General features: G+C 47.4%; 3 protein-coding genes across 5 annotated transcripts in view; 2 read left to right on the top strand and 1 right to left on the bottom strand.

Moving 5' to 3' along the window:
- Positions 1-17,773, bottom strand: part of gtf2a2 (general transcription factor IIA, 2) — a 278,570-nt gene that overhangs the window by 216,065 nt on the left and 44,732 nt on the right. The gene's annotated exons all lie outside the window — the stretch shown is intronic.
- gpn1 (GPN-loop GTPase 1) lies at positions 1,341-6,038 on the top strand. The gene is made up of 13 exons (XM_070961364.1): positions 1,341-1,539; positions 2,442-2,535; positions 2,669-2,775; positions 2,955-2,992; positions 3,241-3,319; positions 3,402-3,496; positions 4,365-4,410; positions 4,494-4,640; positions 4,718-4,800; positions 5,026-5,065; positions 5,140-5,230; positions 5,433-5,540; positions 5,658-6,038. Exons 1-13 carry the CDS (start codon positions 1,372-1,374, stop codon positions 5,753-5,755), a joined length of 1,194 nt encoding a protein of 397 aa, XP_070817465.1. The 5' UTR covers positions 1,341-1,371; the 3' UTR covers positions 5,756-6,038.
- Positions 12,195-17,609, top strand: LOC139328690 (stathmin-4-like). Of its 3 annotated transcripts, none has more exons than XM_070958632.1 (6): positions 12,195-12,255; positions 13,724-13,788; positions 13,900-13,995; positions 14,524-14,732; positions 15,360-15,506; positions 15,619-17,609. In XM_070958632.1, the coding sequence occupies exons 2-6, from the start codon at positions 13,776-13,778 to the stop codon at positions 15,673-15,675; spliced, it is 522 nt and encodes a 173-aa protein (XP_070814733.1). In that variant the 5' UTR covers positions 12,195-12,255; positions 13,724-13,775; the 3' UTR covers positions 15,676-17,609. The 3 variants fall into 3 exon arrangements, with proteins under 3 accessions (XP_070814733.1, XP_070814739.1, XP_070814748.1); XM_070958638.1 differs by having other exon boundaries at positions 15,360-15,518; positions 16,029-17,609; XM_070958647.1 differs by having other exon boundaries at positions 12,223-12,255; positions 13,633-13,788; positions 15,360-15,518; positions 16,029-17,609.

Raw genomic sequence — 17,773 nt, 5'->3', positions numbered from 1 at the left:
CAAAGAAAATGATGAGAGTGAAAGCAGCAACCACCGGTCACTGGATCTGAGATCTGACCAACGTATACATGGTGGAACAAGATAGCTGGATGTTTGACGGACGGGACGTTGGGATGGAGTGATGCTGGGAAGAGATGCAGATCTGAATTCCTCTTTAGAAAATCCTCTACCTGTTTTTGTTATTATATGAAGCCACATGTCAGCAAATGTTCTGTAAAACAACTGAAACGTTTAAAGAAAAAGATGGGCCAAAAGGACTACGATGATGATGTAACATCGTGTACAGACAGATGAATGTTTCAGTGATTCAAAGACTTTTGAAGGTTTTGATTATTGGACAAAAAGACACGGACAGATTGATTGCAGAGCAGGTTTTGATTCATTCGTTCATATTGAACCAGAAACCTACCTGAACGATGAAAATGTCACCTGGACTTCGGCTCCGGCTCGCTGCAGGTGTCTCAGTGGTGTTGGAGCGCCATCTTGTGGCTTCCTGGCTGTGTCTTCACTGTAAAGATGAAGGAATCCTCCTCCCGCTGACACCACCTGCAGCAGATGGAGGAAAAACCTGCTGCAAACACAAACAGCTCGTCACAGCCAACAGCACCTTCTGCTGCACGCAGGCCGTTCGACACTGTAGACTTACTTTGTCTCCTGCAGGTGTGTGTCCTCACAAACAGAAGACCTGATGGACAGATGAGGAGCAATGACACGCTCCATATGTGTCTTTGTCTCTTATTCTCTTATTGCAGGATGCAGCTGCAGGACATCCACCCGTAATGCTGAAAGGTACAAATGGGTTCTGGAGCAACATGCTGCCGTCCAGACGATATCTTTTTCAGGGACGTCCCTGCTTATTCCGGGAAGATGATGCCAAAACACATCCTGCAGTGTTGGAGCAGCATGGCTTTGAAGTAAAACAGCGCAGGGACAGACTGGGGTCCAGACCTGTCCCCCACTGACAATGTGTGGAGCATCATGAAGCACAAAATACACCAATAGAGTCCCTGAAGTGCTGAGCACCAGAAGTCATATTTCAGGCAAGAATGGAGACAATTTCCCCTCGTGGGACTAATAAAGGAATATTGAATTGAATTGAATTGAATATTTCAACAGTTTGTGTCCCCAGTTAGCTCCCAAACACTGTCTGAGTGTGTCAAATTCAGAGTGTATATTTACAAAAAACAATAAAGTTTGTCAGTTTGAACATTAATTTTATTATCTTTGTATTGTATTAAATTAAATGCAGGTCGAACAGGATGAGAAAATCACTGCGCTCTGTTTTTATTTCCGTTTTACACTCAGTCCCAACAGTCTCACACCTTTACGACAGTACCATCGTCTTTACGGCAGCCAGTTCACACAGACAACATGGCTGATGCCACTCAGAGTGCCGGAGCTGAGGAGGTTTTAATGGAGAACCAGGAGAGTTCAGAAGCGGGGAAAGACAGCGGGACACCGGGAGCTGCCGCCCGGGACAAACCCGTGTGTCTAATCGTGCTGGGCATGGCGGGGTCCGGGAAAACCACCTTCGTTCAGGTGAGTTAGCGTGTGTGGCTAACGGTAGCTACCTGTATGAGTTAGCTTCAGCCGGTAACAAGCTAAGAGGCTGAAGTTCACATGGCTGCTCTGAGACCAGCTCTGCTCACACTTCTGATGGGACGTTAGTGGTTGTGACTGAAAATATGCTGTGATCTGCTCCCCTGCTAGCTACTCGCTATTAGCTGGACTGTTTGCTTGTGCTAGCTAACGCTGTAGCCTGTCAGCTAACCATCGTTTGTAAGATAAGACTTCATTGATCCCACACTTACCAAATCTGAAGACATCCGAACTCTGTAGAGTTTTTAAATCAGCTCGAACTAAAGGATTTTGTGGGCCGTTAGCCTGGTCCTGGTCCTGGTCCTGGTCCTGGTCCTGCTTCGGGGCCAACCCGCGCTCCCTGACCGGCTGAATCCAAACCTTCTCCTGCGATCTCGAGCATTGAAATGCGCGTTCACGCTGCAGCAGGTGGGGAGCAGGTGTCCCAGTTTTGAAAGATGTCCACACAGTTTATTCAACATCGATAATCAGTGAATCCATGAACAGACCAAACCAGCAGTGAATGCTAACGGCTAACAGTTCTGCTAACGGAACTTCTTCCTCTGAGACTCCTCAGAGGAACAGTTCCTCTGTGACGCTGGCTAAGGACAGAGAGAAGAGGTCCAACCGTCCAACTCTTGGTCATAATGCACCTGTATACAAACACAGCGCACCTGTAAACAAAGATGAAGCTGGAACTCCAGACTTGTTGTGTTTCAGCTCATTTAACACCAGAAGTCGGCCGTCCTCGATGCGGCTGGCGGGAGTTTTATCTTTAGTGAACTCTTGAATGTCGTCACGTCGTCTCTCATTTTTCAACAGTGTCTTTCTCTTCTGATCTCTGTCTTTTTTGTGTCCTCCAGAGGCTGACGGCTCACCTGCACTCACTTAAAACTCCTCCATATGTCATCAACCTGGACCCCGCCGTCCACGAGGTCCCCTTCCCTGCAAACATCGGTGAGGGCCGGTCTATTTCCTGGACACACAGAATGCAGTTTATCAGGGCTGACTTTAACTGTCCAGACCATGTTCAGTTTTTTGTCCCTCCTGCTCTCTGTAGCCTTCAGTCTGTCCGTCCTCTTTCCTCCAGACATCAGAGACACTGTGAACTACAAGGAGGTGATGAAGCAGTACGGCCTCGGGCCAAACGGCGGCATCGTGACGTCGCTCAACCTGTTCGCGACGCGCTTCGATCAGGTCTGACATTTTTTTTCAATCCAAACTCTTCGAACTAAAAGTTCCTGTTTCTCGTAAACGGACATAAATCCAGGCTGAGTGGACCTTTGGACAGTCATTCCTGTCCCCTTCTGGGACTGTGAAGCTGTGTGAGACTGAATGAAGTCAGGTTACCTGACAGGTGTGTTTCTGCTCTTCAGGTGATGCAGTTCATCGAGAAGAAGCAGCAGAGTCACAGGTGAGTGTCCTGCCGTCTCTGTGCTTCTGTTTGTCCCTCTGTTGTCTCCGTACTGTTTGGCTGAACGCTGTGAATCTGCTGACGTCTTCTGCCGTCGGCCACGTGACCATTTTTCTCGTCTGACGGCCGTTTCCTGTTTGTCTCTGCGGTCGTCATAGCAGCAGCTGATTGGTCCTTTATTTCATGTTTTCCTCCACAAACATCACGCTCTGTGTGTTACTCAGTCTGACGACCTTTGACCTCTGCAGGTACGTGCTGATCGACACGCCGGGGCAGATTGAAGTCTTCACCTGGTCGGCGTCTGGAACCATCATCACGGAGGCTCTGGTGGGTTTGCACGCCGGGCTGCTATGTTTTTTCTGTCTCTTCATCGATAACGTCACAGTTTGTTTTCCTCGCGTGTTTCCAGGCGTCGTCCTTCCCCTGCGTCGTCATCTACGTGATGGACACGTCCCGCAGCGTCAGCCCCGTCACGTTCATGTCCAACATGCTGTACGCCTGCAGGTACGTCAGCCAGAAAACCTCAGAAAATTTGATGTGACGTTTTCTCTCAGCTCAGATATTAACAGCTATCAAACAGCTAACAAAGCCGTGAAGAAATGAGATCGTATGATGCTTTTATAGTGAAAGAATGACCTCTTCCTGTTTTTGCACAACAGTCGACCATTGATGTTTTCAGGAATGTGTAAAAGCTGAAACTTCGATGGTCAGCAGGGATGAAAACACTGGACTTCAATAGTCTGTATGAGCAGTGACCTCAGTTTTCCAGCAGGGGGCGTTAACAGACCAGATACTGTTCACAGTTAATACAAACCAGGTTGACGTACAGAGCACAGAAATATTTGTAAAACTTCACTGAAGTCTGTTCAGACTGGATTCAACTCACAGGGAGAGAGAAGAAGAACCGGAGAATCCTGAGAGATCCAGTCTGATCATCCATGCTAGCAGGAGCTGCTAACAGGAGCTGCTAGCAGCTAATTCAGCTGTTTTAATGGAGATAGTTTAACTTAATGTCTACTACTACTTTAACTACAGGCTTGAAGGAACAGGACAGAGAGCAGCTGCCTGTAGCTGACAGTTAGCAACATTTTTCACCCACAAATTTCACTCTGAGCTGATTGGAAAATAAAGTCGAAGGAAAAAGAGATCCACTTTAAAACAGCAGGAGAGGAGGAGCAGGCAGCTCCTCCAGGCAGGAGGTCACGCTCAGTGCAGTTATGGTGGAAATGAGCCAGGATCAGAGTCACTGAGCAGGTCTCTGCATTGCATTGTGGGACAGCGTTGCCCTTCAGCAGACACTCAGACGTTGCTCTGTGTCATGTGACGTCGTGGTTTCAGTCTCTGAGTCTCACTCGATGCTTCTCCTCTTCAGCATTCTCTACAAGACCAAGCTGCCCTTCATCGTCGTCATGAACAAGGTGAGGTCACTTCCTGTCCGCTGCGCCGCCTCGGCGCTGAGTTGTCCGTGCCGTGTCTGACTTTTGTCGACTCGTTTGCGCAGACCGACATCATCGACCACGCCTTCGCAGTGGAGTGGATGCAGGACTTTGAGGTCTTCCAGGACGCCCTGAACCAGGAAACCTCGTATGTGAGCAACCTGACGCGCTCCATGAGTCTGGTGCTGGACGAGTTCTACACCAGCCTGAGGGTAAGAGGACGAGCCGAGTGCAGGACGGGGACGAGCCCAGTAGAACCGTCCAGACGGTGCTGTCTCTGTGTCTGCAGGTGGTGGGCGTGTCCGCGGTGACGGGAAGCGGATTGGATGAGCTGTTCGCTCAGGTGGAGGATGCCGCGGAGGAGTACGAGAGGTGAGTGAGGAAGAGTTACAACCTGTGTCCGTCCTGTTTGAAGCAGGAGGCTGGTCCTCACTGTCAGCAGGAGGACGACGATTGGTCCTCAGGTGGACACCGAACGTGGACAGATTCACTCTGCGTCATCTCCTCCTGCCGGCCACTTTCAAACCTGTTTGCTTTGTTGTGATTGTGATGCACTGATTAGACGAAGGTTACTGAACTCCTCCTCCTCCTCCTCAGGGATTATCGACCTGAATATGAGAGACTGCGCAAACAGCTGGTGAGTGCGGATGTTTGTCTTTTCTTTCTTTTCTCTCTGTTTCCGTCCGTCTTCATTGACTTCCTGTCCATCAGGCGGAGGCTCAGAGCAGGAAGCAGCAGCAGCAGCTGGAGCGGCTCAGGAAGGACCTGGGAGCGGTGGAGATGAGCGGCAGCCACGCTGCAGGTAGAGCCGGCGATGCAGGAGGTGCAGCAGAGCACAAATTACCAGAGAGATAATCCCAGAATGTGAACACACTGCAGGAAAAGACATGAATAGGATCAAACTGTGTTCTTCAGTGACGACGAGCTGACGGTGATGAAGTCCACTGAATGCGCTTTGTTGTGCTTTTATTGTTGTGTTTGGCTGATCGACTTCCTGTCCACAGAGGGAGCTGACATAGCCGGGCCCAGTGACCTCATCATGACCCGTGGTAACCCTGGCGATGAGGAGGAGGAGGAGGAAGACAGCGACACGGACGACATCGACCACAACGGTGAGAAAGCGCTGGTTTACACGCTGTAAAAAGTGAGCGCTGTAGAACACTGATGGAGTAAAAACAGATCGGAGTGTGAAAAATCTTTGGGTTTTTTTGTTGTTTTCTTTTTTTCAGCCACGGAGGAAAGCAAAGAGGCCGAAGCTTTCGGAAACTTCCTGACTGAGAGGAAGGAAGTGGTTCAGGTCCGAAACAGAAAGCATGAGGGACCCTGACCCCTGACCCCTGACCCCTGACCTCCGACCCCTCACTCTGCAACGAAGAAAAGAAAAGACAGAGACTGAACTGAAAGTTGAGCTGAACTTCCTGTCTGATCAGGTGACCTCTGACCTCTGTCAGTAGAGCTGATTGGCTGCTCCTCAACGTCGCTCCTTCCCTCAAAAGAAAAGGTTCTATTTTTATATCAGAAGAAACTCTTTTATGTCTTTGTTACTCTTGTTTGTTTGTTTGTGAGAGAAAGAATTTATGATGTGCAAAATAAAAGTGAGCTTTCAGTTTACGGTTGTTTTCATGAAGCTGCTGGTCGACATCCAGACTTCAGGAGCTGTTCGTTCACGCTAACATCAGCGTTCATCACGTTCAAACTGCTTCCTCTGCACAGAAGAGTTCCTGTAAACACTCACAGCCGCTGACTCTGGACCAGCTGACAATGCTAACGTTAGCATGCTAATCCCTGACCTGGTCACAGTAAAAGAGGCAGATCAACAGATGTGAGCTGAAACCTGGTAAATGCAGTTTAATAATGATTCAACATACTTCAAGTTACACGTCTGACTAAATGAGCAAATAGCATCAGTTAGCTCAGCATAATCAGATATTTCCCTCTCATTATAAACTGAGTGCTCTGTGTGTGCAGACAGAAATGAACCAGAGATTTATCTTTCAGCTGATTCCTCGTCACTGGACAGTGATCGATGTCTCAAAGCCACAGATTCAGACGTCACTAAAGTCTTTTCTGGCTGAGACATTTAACTCATTTCACTGGAAACCAGTGAGTCTCTGAGAGCTGAGGAAGGACTTTCTGCATCTGCAGTTGTGTTCAGGGACGAAGACGCGACATTAAAGAAGCTCTGAGCAGCACAGGCATAGAAACGTGGACTGTGCAGCCTCAGCCATGTGTGAGCTGTGTCCACCTGGCTGAAGGTCCTGCTGCATTGTTACACTGACAGGCGTTTCTGTTATTTTGTCCACGCTTTCCATCTGAGACGGCAGATGAAGTGACAGAGCGGCTCTGAATGGAAGAAGATGAGCTCCCACGCAGCGTTTTGATGAAGGAGCGTGTCTTTGTTCTGCTTCGATGGATTCGTCTCTGCGGATCCTGACAGAAGCAGCTTTCTGCTCGTCTTCATTCACGTCTGAGCTCTGTGAATGGACTCAGCTTCTCCGCCCGCCGACCATCTGCCAGCTCGCTGCCGACACACTCGTTCTCTCGCCTACACGCTCGCTGAAATCCGGCGGCGTGGTCGGACTGAAGAGCAGCTGAGTCACTTTCCACTCGCTGCTTCTCGCCAGCTCTCAGGTCCTACACTCACATCCAAACCAGTCTTCACTCAGGTGTGCTGCTTTCAGGCCACGCTCTGCTTCTGCTGCTCCTCACCTGAGAGGGAAAACTGCTTTTTACTCCACTACACTTTACAAATTAAGAGTTTTGCACAAAACACAACGTAAACTCAGAATCTCCAACAGTGAGATCAGAGAGAAGAGGACAGTCTCCGAGGACACATTACTGCAGTATTTTAATATTTGCATACTTCTACTGAAGTAACATTTTCACTGCAGGACTTTCACAGTGAGATATTTGTACTTTGCTGAAGTATTTGAATGCTTGAAAGGACGAATCAGAGTGTGTTTGAAAAAGCTGCACAAACACTGATGGCCAAAAGTATGTGGACACACACACTTCAGTGTGAAGCACTTTTGTTTCTACAGTTAGCTTCAGCATGACAGCGTCTCTGAGGACAACATGTCTTCACATGTCTTCACATGTCTTGACACAAGCATTTCACACAGCGTGCAGCATGAACGCCGATCAGCTGAGGTGGAGCATCAAACATTGTGTTTATTGACTATTGATTTAATCATCAAAACAGATTTTTACAGCAGGCATCAAAAGCAACACGCAGCTCACCCAAAAGTATCGATGTGACGTGACGGAGGCGAAGAAAGACTTCAGGAATATTCACTGAAGCAGAGCGAGTGGAGTGAAAGTGGACAGCAGGACGTTCAGAGTCACTGCAGCCAATCAGTGTCTGTCCTGCACCGAGCGTAAAGTTTCATTCAAGACGTCAAACACGACAAACAAATGTGCAACAAAGTGTTTCAGTGTGCAACACTTCAAACAAATGTGCTGGAAGCTGAAGTCTGGAAGTTTCAGGAAGACAAATGAGGACTGTTGGTCCAGTAGCGTCTGTCCATCTGTCTGCCTGTCTTTCTGTCTGTCTGTCTCTCTGTCTGTCTATCTGTCTTTCTCTCAGGTGGGTTTCTGGAAGTCTCCACCTGCAGCAGCAGTGACTCACCTCCGCTGACATTCAGCCCACAATGTTGTCTGTTCTCTCTCTCCCCTCCTCCTCTCTCTCTCTCTCTCTCCCCTCCTCCTCTCTCTCTCTCTCTCTCTCTCTCTCTCTCTCTCTCTCTCTCTCTCTCTCTCCCCTCCTCCTCTCTCTTGCTCTCTCTCTCCCTCTCTCGCTCTCTCCCCCCTCCTCTCTCTCTCTCTCTCCTCCTCCTCTCTCTCTCTCTCTCCTCCTCCTCTCTCTCTCTCTCTCCTCCTCCTCTCTCTCTCTCCTCCTCCTCCTCAGTGGGCTGCAGACACGACCAGAAACAGAAACGCTGGGAGTCACGACGCCTCGCCGACACAAAAAAACACGACTGGCTGAGAGTCAGGCTGCTCATTCATACTGAAGCTGAGCGCACACACACACACACACACACACACACACACACACACACACACACACACACACACACACACACGCACACTGGTAAACTGGTCTAAACTGGTTTTAACTGGCAGCTACAGCTACACGAGTCTTCCAGTTCACATTAGTTCGTCCAGCTTGTCGCACATGAAGCTTTTTCTGAGTGGAGTAATGAACTCTACAGTCTCACCTGTGCAGTCAGCTCAGGACACCTGAACCAGAACTGACTCCTGATCTCAGACCAGTGCTGTAATTTCCCAGATTAAAACTCTGTTCAGTCACTGGGATCATTTTTAGAAAGAAAGAAAGAAAGAAAGAAAGAAAGAAAGAAAGAAAGAAAGAAAGAAATGTGAACCTGTGAGCAAAAACTGGTCTGGTCTGGATCACTGAATCCAGATCTGTTCTGCCTGTCTGGGAATCAAACCAGCAAGCTTCCAGTCAGAAGCCTGGTTCCACTGGTCTCTGTATGTGGTTCTGGTGGTGAACTGGTTTTGTACCTGCAAACGTTGGTGAAGGTTCAGTGACGATTGGTTGATGTCAGCGAGGTGAGCTCACTGATTGGTCACTTTATTTTGGTTGAGGTCACCTTAATCTCAGGTGTCATTTCCTCGTTGCATCGCTGCAGCGCAACGAAGACCAAACTTGGTTTTTGTGAAGTTTTCCTCACAAGTTGAAGCTTGAAAACGTTTTTGTTTGTTTTTTATCTCGTCATGGATGATTAGTTCAACAGCTTTCCTGTCATCCAATCATCGTCCTCGCTGAACATTTAAAGCGCCGTACCTGTTTGACCTCTCTGATGTCATTGCAGCCTGTAGGTCTGACAGCAAAGTGTCAACAGGAACTATTTTTCAGACAAAAGCAGCAACGAGGCTCAGAACAGCCGAGCTTCATGAATCAAAGGTGTCTGATGAGCAGCATGGACAGTGAAAGGCAGCGCAGCCTGGGAGGCAAGACTCAGGGCACAAGAGAACGGCAGAGAAATCACACCGCAAACCCTGCTCTGTGCAGACGACATCACAAAAGCTTTAATATTTTATTAGAGAGGTAAAAGACACACACACACACACACACACACACACACACACACACACCTCAGATGTTCTTTATGTCTCTAATGTCTCTCCTCAGCCTCCATCATCACCCTCATGACTTTCTACTTTTCATGACATCACTGTGTTGAGCTCAGTGCAGTGACCTCATCCTCAGTGACATCATCATCCGCACTCAGAGATGATGTCATTGCTTCCAGTTAATCTGCTGCTGTTTGTCCTCGAAAGCATCCTGCAGAGCCAGAGCCAGAGCCTCACCCCCGCTGTCCCTGTGTCACTCTTCTCTTCTCTTCTCTTCTCTTCTCTTCTCTTCTCTTCTCTTCTCTTCTCTTCTCTTCTCTTCTCCTCTGTTCTCTTCTGTTCTCCTCTGTTCTCCTCTGTTCTCTTCTGTTCTCTTCTGTTCTCCTCTGTTCTCCTCTGTTCTCCTCTGTTCTGCTGTAAATGTCTCCATCCTGTTGAAAAAAAGCTGCAGCTCCTCAAAAAAACATTATTCTGCAGATGTGTTGTTTCTGCTGAATCCTGATTTGACTTTAAAGACACACACACACACACACACACACACACACACACACACACACACACACACACACACAGTGTGCCTTGAGAGCTTGCAGCTGATTGGCTGCAGGTGACATCATCAGTTGGGATGTGGAGGTTTCTCTCTCCTTGCAGCCTCTCACTCACCTTGCCACCTACACACACACGCACACACACAAACCTGAGGCACTGCAGTAACATGTGTAACCTAACACACACACATACACACACACACACACACACACACACACACACACACACACACACACACACACACACACACACTCAGCTGCTCAGCATCACTCTGAGGCTGTGGAGCTGACACCGGTCCTCACAAAGATAGAACACACACACACACTGCAGCTGCATTACATCATCTGGTTCAGTGTGAGGAGGAACAGTGAGAACACTGTGTTCTGCTGTGGTGCATGATGGGAACTGTAGTCATGTTGTTCAGGTAAAGGTGTTGATGCTGAAGCTCAGCAGCCAATAAAAACACAAAAGATTCACTGAATTCATGACAAAGCGAATCAGGTGACGGCGTTTTCGTGAGCGTCGTCTGGAATGAAAACCAGAATTTACACCACAGACAACACATGCAAGTCTAAAGTGATGCTGCTCCACCCACAGGTGGCGCTGCAGTCACATGACATGATGACAGGACGTCACTCAGAGGTCATGAGTCTGACTTCACATGTAAACAGCTGACTGTTTCACATACTTCTGACGTTTCCCCAAAAGCAGCACAGCTATCAATCACTGCTATTGATCACAAACCAATCGACTGTGTCTGATGCTCAGCTCAGACCTGAATGAAAAACCCAAACCTGGTCTACGTAATCCACTTTCCCCCTCCCAGAGTGGCCCGAACAGACAGAGACCAGCAGCCGTGAAGGACAAGGCCGACGAGCCTGAGACTCAGCTGCTTCGTCACTCGTCTTCATGCATCTGTGTGTGTTTTCTGGTGTTTGAATGAAAAGTGACAGACAGTCGAGTTTGGCCCTGAACCAGAGCAACAGACGGGGGCGTTCACACACGAGCGCGGATCTGTGTGTGTGTGTGTGTGTGTGTGATGAGTAACAGCTCTTTGTCAGCCTTTAAATTTAGCGCTGACATTTCCTCAGCAGCTCATCGGCCCAACAAACCAGATCAAACCAGATTCAGCTGTCGGTTCATCTCCATGTTTCACTGTTTTCAGAGTTTATTTTACTCAGATGCAGTCGGACAGAACGTGTGTGCGTGTGTGCGTGTGTGTGTGTGTGTGTGTGTGTGTGTGTGTGTGTGTGTGTGTGTGTGTGTGTGTGTGTGTGTGTGTGTGTGTGTGTGTGTGCAAACAGCAAAACTTTTCCAGCTTCACATCACTTTGAATCGTCTGGTTTCGTCTTTTTGTGGCAGCAGGTGAAACGTTAAAACTCAGCATGCTGCGTTTTTTATGGCTGCATTTAAATACCTTTCTCCGAAGTTCAGATTAGATTAGATTAGATTCAACTTTACTGTCATCGTCAGAGTGCAACACAGACGAAATGCAGTTTAGCATCTAACCAGAAGTGCAAATAGTCATAATATCCAAAAAAAGTATAAATACATGTCAGTGGCATGAAGTACGAACAGTTCGAGGTCGTGCAGGTGATTTCTGTGAAAGCATAAAACATGAACAGCACGGTGTGTAAACAGGGTGAAGGTCTGTGAGTTTGAAGGTTGATGGTTGTTCAGCTGCAGATGCCAAAGCTGCAGGTTGAACTTCATTTTGGAGGAATCACTCAAAGCAGGTGTTTGAATCCGGATTTAATCTGGATTTGAGACACATGAAGCCTTTTAACTGCAAACGCTCTGATTCCCTCACTGCACACACTTCGTTCTGCTGCTGCACAGGCCGTGATGGAGGACTCACTCATTCATTCACAGGTGTGAAGGTGGAGAACATCCACCCTGCTCGCTGCACCTCGTCTGGTAAATCCTTCTGATTCTGATGAAGAGCTGTTTGATTCCTCTGAACTCAACCTCCACTCCCCTGAGCCCCCTCCTCCTCCTCCTCCTCCCCCTCCTCCTCCTCCTCCTCCTCCCTCTGCCTTGCTGGACCAATCGCGGCCCAGCTTCTCCGTGGGCCAATCAGATCACTCGTGGGTGATGTCATGCAGCAGGCTGCTGTTTGGTGCTGATGCTGCTGAGCTGCAGAGCTTCAGTCTGAACAGAGAGACCGAGTATCACTGCAGGGTGAGTACACACTGCATACACACACACACACACACACACACACACACACACACACACACACTTGTATTTATATTCATGTCTTTGTGTGTTTGAGGTTATTTTGTGGTCTTTTTGAGCTTTCTGCTGCTCGCAGCTCAGGCGGCTGCAGCCTCTTTCAAACAGAAATGTTCAGAGAGGAAAGCAGGTTTCACTCTCATCCTGTTTCCTTCTTCCTCTTTCTTTCATCGTCTTCACTTCGTCTTCATCACTTTGATCTTTTCTTCCTGCATCTTTCCTGCTTTTCTTTGTCAGTTTCATGTTGAAGCCGCATGCTCGACCCGCTCGTCTCTGCAGAAGCTGATGCATTTACTGGCAACAATGACATCATCGCTTAGTCCCTGCACACACACGCGCGCACACACACACACACACACACACACACACACGCACACATGCACACATGCTCACACAAAGTTTTAAGCAGTAGCACTTGCAGGACAGAGATCAGAGGACATGTTTGACTCCAGATTGGTCTTTTCTCTCTGTGTGACCTGAATCTCTTTGTTTGTGCTTCAGACTGAAGAGTTTCAGTTTAGATTTCAGGAGCTAAACTTGATCATCTGGCCGTTTGTTTGCAGCTCGAGTGTTTTTGCACATCAGCAGACATCCTGTTCTGTTTTCAGGCTGATGTTTCAGAGAGTTTCAAAGCTGAAAACGCTGCAGCTGCTCAGAGCTGCTCAGCTTCAGTTGGAGCGTTTGTGCAGCAGCTGGAGGATCTGGAGCACCGGGAGGTTGATTCCTGTCGTGCTGCTGATTCAGTCTTCACACTTTGGGTGAATTATTTTAGCCTCCTGAAGTCACAGCTGCTGACTCACAAACAGCTAATGCTCATATTTATGGGAATGACTCGACTGAGCGGTCGGGTAAAAGCTGACCTTTAAAACAAAAGGATGCTGAGTTTTAGGAAGAGCTCACATGAACCACATCGCATTTAAAATGCGTGTTTCTGTCAGAAGTTCAGGCTGCAAACGTTTGATGCAGCTGCATGAAACAGATGCATAAAGATAAAAAATGACATTTCTCTCTGGAAACCAAACGACAAAAAGGCTTAAAACTCTCCTGCAAAGTGACTCCAAACTGCAGAAAGTTAAAACCTCAGTTTCTTCCTCTTTTCTCCTTCATCTTTACGTTCTGACCTGATTTTTCCTCTTGCCTTGTTCCTTCACATTTCTCACTGTTTTAATCTTTGACCCCTGGGTTTAGCCTGACAGGCAGACGTTCTCTGAGGTTCCTCCTCCTGCAGGAGGTGCTCAGTGTGTCATGCCTGTGAGGCATTACCCAGGGCAGCACTGATCCTGGAATAGCTTAACGAGCTCCAGGTTGTTGTTTCCTCTGCAGGTTTCTCTTCACACCTGAGAGTAATTTCGCTGCACTGACTCTCACTGGTTCTGCTGAACCTGCTTTGACGTTGCTCTTCGTCTCTCCTCAGGAACAGACTCTACCTCACCACAGTGTCTTTGACAGAAAGCAGCAGAAGCAGAATGACTCTAGCAGGTAAAACTCCTCCTGAAGGCCGTTTTCTTTGTTGTTTCTTGCTCGTGTGATGTGTTGTTCATCTGACTGAATCTTTCCACGTTGTGCTCATTCTGTCTCTGAATGTTCCAGCATACAGAGAGAAGATGCGAGAGCTCCCCCTGGTGTCTCTCTTCTGTTCCTGCATCCTTCCTGCACCCAGAGACACCGCCGTCGATAAGAAGGAAGGTCAGCGACACTCTTTAATCCTTTAGAGATCATTATCCTGAATAGATGATTGATGATGGAACAGAGCCAGCATCAATGTTTTCCTGCTGGGACAAATCAAAAGATGTTGGTCGATGGAGGATTCAGATTAGCAGGATTTATTCTGAAAGCGAATGTATGAAGGACAAGATTTTGTTGAAATTAGATGTTTCTTTGAACTGAATTATGTGTAAACAGACATAAAGTTCATATTATTGATCATAGCACTTAAATATTAGATTTAAGTGTCACCATCAGATGAATCACAGTGAAATCTGATACAGAAGACAAATCCTACTGATGTGGGTCAGCCAATCCCAGCATGCACTGGGTGAGAAAGTGTCTAGTAACTGCATTCAATCTGAGGACAGTGGAGCACCCAGAGCAAACCCACATAAACACTATTCACATCCTAGAAATGGTCAGTTATGAGAGTCACTCTTGTTTCCTGGTGCAGAAGAACTCTTCATCACTTTGTGGTTTCTTGATGGTCTTGCGCTCTTCTTCCAGCAGGCGTGGTGGACTTGAACCTGTGCAACATCCGGGACATGGAGGTGATCGAGCTGAGCAAGCGGGCGAGCGGCCAGGCCTTCGAGGTCATCTTGAAGCCGCCCACCTTTGATGGCGGCCCCGAGCTGAAGGCGACCACGCCGCCTCGCCAGAAACCCTCGCTGGAGGAGATCCAGAAGAAACTGGACGCCGCCCAAGAGAGGAGGAAGGTGTGTGCAGGGAAAACTGGGGCAACAGTGGAGTGTGTTGTGTTCAGGTCACAGCTGATGGTGATTCTCACTACGAGTGACACCTTTCACATTATACAAAGTGATTTGATCCAGTGTTAATATAACAAGATGAAGAATCTGCAGCCGAGCAGCAGCTTCAGGAATCCACACATAGGTCAATGGTGCTTTCAGCTAAATTAGCATCAACAGGCTAACATGCTCACACTGACAGACGTACACACAAAAAAGGTGTGGACCTAAAATCGATCCCCGAGGAACCCCACAACTTATTTTACAGTGTTATGAGTGACGAATATCTGGTGAGGCTTTAAAACAATTCAAGAACATTTTGGCTGCAGCGCGCTTTCAGCCAGATTTCTGTTTGTCAGCAGTCTGGAGAAGGTATTTCAATATTTTATTGCCACTCAAATCAAACAAACAGAGCACAGATTACATTAGATGTGACATCATGCAGCGGTCGATTAAGAAATTATGCTGTTAAAACATAAGACCACCAAGAAACAAGAGCTCTAACTCATCAGATTCATTCAATTCTGTTAGAAAAGCACCAAACCATGCAGATGCAGGTAGAAGCTGACCATAAATCCTCCCGTTGTCTCCCTCTAGTGTCAGGAGGCGGAGCTGCTGAAGCACCTGGCCGAGAGGAGGGAGCACGAGCGTGAAGTCGCTCAGAAAGCTCTGACCAAAGAGCGGCAGGAGCACCGAGCCGACGCCGACAAGGAGCAGCGGCAGATGCACCTGAACGCCTCGCAGGTGAGGACGCAGGTTTAACCTTTAACCTTCACTTTGATTCACTGAGCCGATTCTGATTCTGTGTCATGAAAATGAATCACTGACGGGAGTCTGTGATATTTGTGTCTTTCAGGACAAGCACAGCGTGGAGGTGAGGACAAGCTGGAGGAGCAGGAGGGATTCTGGGTAGACGTACTGAGACAAAACATGAAGACAGTGCAAAACCACAGATTTGTAGATCTCGCTTTGAATTTTTCAAACAAAGATCTGCAGCATTAGTCTGATTTTATTATGAATATAGTTAAAATGGGTCCCAATTTATTCATTTTTTTAGGATTTCCCTTCACTTAAATTAAGTGACTCAAACAAGGAAACATACGTCTGGTCGTATAGTGTGTAAATGTAGTCACTGCTTCGCTATCCTGAAACATCCTGCAGATTCTTTCCTGAATCAAGTGAAAACTGCAGGTCCTGTCGTTCTGTGTGTTTGAGTTAGCATGTGCTAGCAAAGTGCTAACTGCACCCCCTCCCTTCTGCTTGCAGGTGTCTTGATGGCCTGATCACAACACAAGCTGAACTTTATTTGGAAGCCATTTTGGAGGATTGATGCGCCGACGACCTGGCGCTGCTCCGACTGGGAGGCTGACAGGAAGAGACTCTGAAAAGAGTGAGAGAAGAAGAAAAAGAGGAGGAGGCCTGATGGCGAGTTCAACTGCTCGAGCTCCTCTGTGCAGCCAGGCCTCTTCTTAACGAGGTCGAACTTGTGAAACTGAAGGACGCTGCAGATTCAGTCTTCATTAGATGGTTCACAGCGGTTTTACTGTGCTTTGTTGCCATGCCAGCAGTGCCAACGTGTTCATGTGTGATTGTGTGTGCATCCACTTCTTCACGACGTCGTATCAAAGCTGTACCCGACTCAACCAAACCAGAAACTGGACCCGAACCCAAAGGAAATGATCAGACCTCTTCTTCTTCTAAGTGATCCTTGCAGAAAAACACAGGCTGGACTTCTACAAACCAACAGAGCCGCATATGGAGGAGTCTCTGCTGCCGGCATAGAGTTAAACAGCTCCACCTACTGGACAGTTTACAGAATTACAGCAAGAAAGGTTTGATTGGTTAGACATGGTTCTTTAGTGACACCTCGTGGCAGCTGCAGGAAAGTACAGCAAACTCAGCCAACAAGCCTCTTTCTCACAGAGGTGCAGTCAAGAACACTTAAGCTGAGTCTGGTTAGTTTTGAGTCAAGACCGAGTCCTAGTGCAGGTCAAGATCAGTACCAGGAAAGGCAAAAAAGTCAGCTGGACTTAGTCAAGAGATGGTTATAGGCAAGATTAGTGAGACTGAGTCCAAGACAAAATACCAACATGACAGACGAGTCAGAGACCAAACAGCTAGAAGACTGACACACCACCGAGACCCTGAACAAGTCCGGTTCAAAACACCAACCAAAACAAGACAAGCTCACCTCCGAACACTCACTGAGGGCAGCCTGAGTTAGAGCAGACAAGTCCAAGTGCCCTCAAAACCAGAACAAGTCCGAGTTAAAACACAGAGACAAAGACGAGTCCGAGTCCAAACTCGCTGCAGATTGACACTAATAAGTAGTGTAAGTCCTGCAGCTCTGCCTTCACAGCCCCCACGTTTAACTTTTCTGATTCTACTTTTGGGTTTGTCTCATATTTCTCAATATCAATGCAACGTTAGTTAGCATGCTAGCATCTCTGCAGCCATCTGAAGCTAAATTGGGTGAGACGACACAGCACGGGGACAGTCCTGCTGGACGTCCTGGGAGGACGCAGCAAATGAGGTTTTGCTACGTTACATCAACAAACAGCTAGGCGGCTAGTGTGGCTAACGTTAGCGACATCGCAGGAAACTCACCTGTCCAACAATCAGCGAACTGAATGAATGAATGAATCTCACTGAAAAATAACTGATAATCGATTGTGTACATTGTTTACAGCTACAGTGGTGTGTTTGTGTGTGTGCCAGTCTGTTTCCCTGGCAACGTCATTGTAAAGGAGTCAGGGTGAGACGATGACGATGACGATGACGATGATGACGATGATGTACAGAAATCACATTATATTTTAAATTCAAGAATAAAACAATGACACTTTATGTCTTTGTTCTGTTTTTTTATTGAGTCATCCTCTGAACTATAAATACATTAACAATATTAACTAACCAATAATTAACCAATAAATACCTGCTGAAGATCAAAACACTTAAATAAAAGGTAACTTTACTAAAACCATAAATAGAACATAAGTCATGAAACACAT

Source organism: Chaetodon trifascialis, chromosome 1 (genome assembly GCF_039877785.1).
Source record: "Chaetodon trifascialis isolate fChaTrf1 chromosome 1, fChaTrf1.hap1, whole genome shotgun sequence".
Classification (NCBI taxonomy): Eukaryota; Metazoa; Chordata; class Actinopteri; order Chaetodontiformes; family Chaetodontidae; genus Chaetodon; species Chaetodon trifascialis.
The sequence above is the reverse complement of the archived record's forward strand: the minus strand, read 5'-3'. Positions and strand labels throughout refer to the sequence as shown.